The sequence below is a fragment of the Microtus ochrogaster genome, unplaced genomic scaffold (genome assembly GCF_000317375.1).
Source record: "Microtus ochrogaster isolate Prairie Vole_2 unplaced genomic scaffold, MicOch1.0 UNK73, whole genome shotgun sequence".
In the NCBI taxonomy this organism is placed as follows: domain Eukaryota; kingdom Metazoa; phylum Chordata; class Mammalia; order Rodentia; family Cricetidae; genus Microtus; species Microtus ochrogaster.
This window is the reverse complement of record NW_004949171.1, coordinates 1,246,058-1,249,901: the sequence shown is the minus strand read 5'-3', so window position 1 is coordinate 1,249,901 and position 3,844 is coordinate 1,246,058. Positions and strand designations below refer to the sequence as shown.

The following is a 3,844-nucleotide window of genomic DNA, read 5'->3' as shown; positions in this document are numbered from 1 at the left end:
ACCTCTAACATATTTATATATGTATAATATTTAGAGCTATATAAATATTATAATATATATTATATGTATCGTAAATATATTTCTGTAGTATACCAGTCACTAGGGAGGCTGAGGCATAAAGATTTCAGGCTAGCAGTCTGCCTGAGCTACACAGTGAGACCTTGATATTCAATTTTAATAAAATTATTATTGCTTTTTATTATTAATTCAATTTCTTTTAGACCTTATCCTCCCATAATGTGAACAATTTACTTCCCACTCAATTTTTTTTAGCCAAAAGATTCTTCACTCGCTGCTGGATCTGCTTGGTTCTGATCCCATAAATGACTGGGTTGAGGGCGGGAGGGATGACTACATAGAGATTAGCCAGGAGGATATGGATATACTGAGGGATGTTATGACCAAAGCGATGAGTGAGGAAGGAGAAAAGAGCTGGGCCAAAGAAGGCTAAGATAACACAGATATGGGAGCTACATGTGTTGAGAGCCTTCAGGCGAGCATCTTGAGAAGGAAGGTGAAAAACAGCATATAAGATCCTAGAATAGGAAACTATAATAAGAAACACATCCAGAAACAAGATGGAAATATTCCCAAGACCATAGTAGACATTGGGTCTGATGCTGGCACAGGCCAGTCGTGCCACACCCATGTGCTCACAGTAGGTATGTGGGATGATTCTATGTCCGCAGTAAGGCAGCCTCAGGAGGAGAAAAATGATGGGAACGATCATGCACAGGCTTCTTACAACCACGACCACAGCAATCACACCAATGATTCTGTTGGTGAGAATCATGGTGTACCTGAGAGGGTTGCAAATAGCCACATAACGATCAAAGCCCATGGCAAGGAGTATGATGCTCTCCATGACTGTGAAGAAATGGATAAAAAAGACTTGAGCAACACAACATCCAAAGCACAGCTCCTGGAGGCTGAACCAGAAGATGCCCAACATTTTAGGGATGGTAGCAGTAGACAGACTTAGGTCAATCATAGACAGCATAGCCAGAAAGTAGAACATGGGTTGGTGAAGGCTCCTGTCAGTCCATATGACAAACAGAATGAGAAGGTTTCCAACAAGAGCAATCAAATACACAACACAGAAGGGAAATCCCAGCCAGAACTGTGCAACTTCCAGGCCTGGAATCCCTAGCAACAGGAAGGAAAGAGGGTGGGCCTCAGTGACATTGGGAGATGGCATTCCTCTGCAGGCTGATGCTGGTTATGGTTTAAATGCTGTTGTCAGTTTCCATGGGACAGTTCATCCAGACTTAATAGAGATCTACAAAAATTTAAAGAGTCTTCAAACAATGTGCTGATATTAAATATACATTTCTCCCAAGATCTTTGAGATTTCCCCTAATCTTCAGCTCTGTATAAATAATTCTAGTAACAATGCTCTCTTGCAGAAAAAGTGTGAAAAGCTGATATGCAATATGTGAACTATAAACTTCTTAAAATTAGTGTTTAGAGTAAGGAAAGATGTGAACTCCCATCGTCTCAAGAGCGAGATATTAGGTGGAGATACTAAAACTGACAAGTACCATAACAGATATCATTAGTTTGATAATGACTATTGAAAAGCTTTGGATCTGTCATTATTATGGTGTTTAAGGCAGTTATAATTTGCTGACATAAATTTTATTGCATCTGGTTTATGGAGAAGAGATGTTTTAGTAAGGTAAACTACTTCTTAGTATTTTCCATGTTAATAAACATAAGGGGCAATATTTCACGACAAGTTGAAATTAATCATGTGGCATGGTGTAGATCTGTTTTTCTGTGTTTGTTAGCAGGTGCAGTACATAAGAGACAGGACAAGAAATGTGTCTGAGGAAGAATAGTTTATACAACATTTCCTCAGTGGAAAAATATGCATGATTTAGGATACTATATGTTGAAGCTCTTAGAAAACCATGATAATTATAACACTGTTAGTGGTCCAAGAATGAATAAATTAAAAAGGAGAAAAAGACAGTGGAATGAATTGAGAGTCTAAAAACAGGCACACATATCTCATAGGATCTGGGTGTTTAAAAAAAGAGCCTCAGGTAAGAATTTAAGATTGGTTAGCAAGAGGAGACGCTGAGCTATGAGGCATCTTCTGTGTGAAGTCGCCTTATGAGAGCACGCTGACTTCTAGTTGAAAACATCAAACTTGATCATCAGCCCGAAGCTAAAGTGCAGAGTTTTAGGGAACAAATCTCATGTCTACCCTAACCTCTGACATCTTCAGTCTCAGGTCTCCCAAACTATCCTCATCTCAAGAACTTACTAGAGGGACTCGGGAAAATCATTCAAAGCTCTTATGCTCATGCATAGTTTCTCACTGGAAAAGGATGCGGAATACAGTTAGACCCATTCCTGGGAAAGCCTGTGAGGCTTACAAATGTGCGGTACCCACTTTCCTCTCATGGTGTTGGGATGTACCATCCTCCTGACATTGACAACATGCATAAAGAGTATTCCCATCTAGGGAAGGTCATCCGGGTATTTTTTTGGGACCTCATAACATAAGGATGATTGCCTGCTTAGTTCATACCCGACATAGCATTGTTCTTGCTCCTTTTCATGTTGACCTGATGCCACTTGGTCAGAATAATCACCATCTTCAAAGAAGTTCATGCTCTAGGTTAGTTTTCTCTAAGTATGCATTTTTTTATGAATTCTTTGAGAAGTTCATACAATGTATTTTGATTCTGTGACCTGGCATGTTATTTCCATTCCTCACTTTGAACATGGAAATTACCTCCTGAAAGCTCAGAATAATAAAGAGCTGCATGCATGCTCTTTGTGAAAGTAGTTCTTTATTATATGTTTGCAAACTTAGCTCCTAAAGCACTTGTTGGTGCAGAAGTATCTGAGCTTTTTGACCTCATGCTTCATCTTCTTATCTTGTACTTAACTGTAAATTCTAATAACCAACTTTGAATTTAACTTAATGCCTCTGAAATATGAAAAATGAAGAGAAGCCAAACAGCTAAAACTGATATTGTGTCCTGTCCTATGTCAAAGTATGTGGAGTCAACGTAGAGAGTTAAAATGTACTGCTCTTTCTTTCACTATTATGGCCTTTTTCTTTGTATATCATTTATTATGTCACTAAAAGACCCCAAATATAGAAAAACTAAGTAAAAATACACAAAATTTAGTGCTATTAGACTATGTCATGGGGTTGGATCCTGATTCTACTCTCAGTTTACTGAGCATAAGCATGTTATTCTATATGCCAGGTTGGTGTTTCATGTAGATAAATGCACAGTAGTGTCTATTATTGAGTTGAATAAGTGAAATTATATATGTTTGAAATTTTGTAGATGCCTAATAATTTTCTTTCCAATGTCTTCCAATGTACTTCCACTTAAACCCTACAGCATTATTATGTGACATCGTAGTCACTGCTGTAGTATTATGTAATTTCAGTATGAATAGATGTTTCTTTGCTTATATACTCTATTCTAATTACACTGTTACTCATCAAACGTTTCATGAATATTCTAAATCTTAGTTCAATTTCTGAGAATCTAAAATCTAAGCACATACTGCAAAAACTTACCAATATTTCTTTCTTTATCTGAGATTCATGTAACAATTGTGCTTTCAGTTTTAAAATGCAGATACACAGCTTAAAAGAAGCCTTTAATATACCTTAGGCGATATTAATGAAGTGTGTGTGTGTGTGTGTGTGTGTGTGTGTGAGTGTGTGTGTGCTCAAGCTCTGGAGTGGACTGTTAGTAACAATGTCTCCAGACACTAGCATCCTTCTAATTGCTGAACAGTGATTCCCTTCAGACGCTGCACCAGGTGAAGAGCTACTTTTGACCAATCTCAGTGAACAATTTCCCTC

The 3,844-nt window shown here is 37.9% G+C and overlaps 1 protein-coding gene across 1 annotated transcript; it reads right to left on the bottom strand.

The window, feature by feature from the left end:
• Positions 1-259: 259 nt before the first annotated feature.
• LOC101996860 (olfactory receptor 52E8-like) lies at positions 260-1,198 on the bottom strand. The gene has a single exon (XM_005370247.2). The coding sequence runs from the start codon at positions 1,196-1,198 to the stop codon at positions 260-262; it is 939 nt and encodes a 312-aa protein (XP_005370304.1).
• Between the last annotated feature and the right edge of the window lie 2,646 nt (positions 1,199-3,844).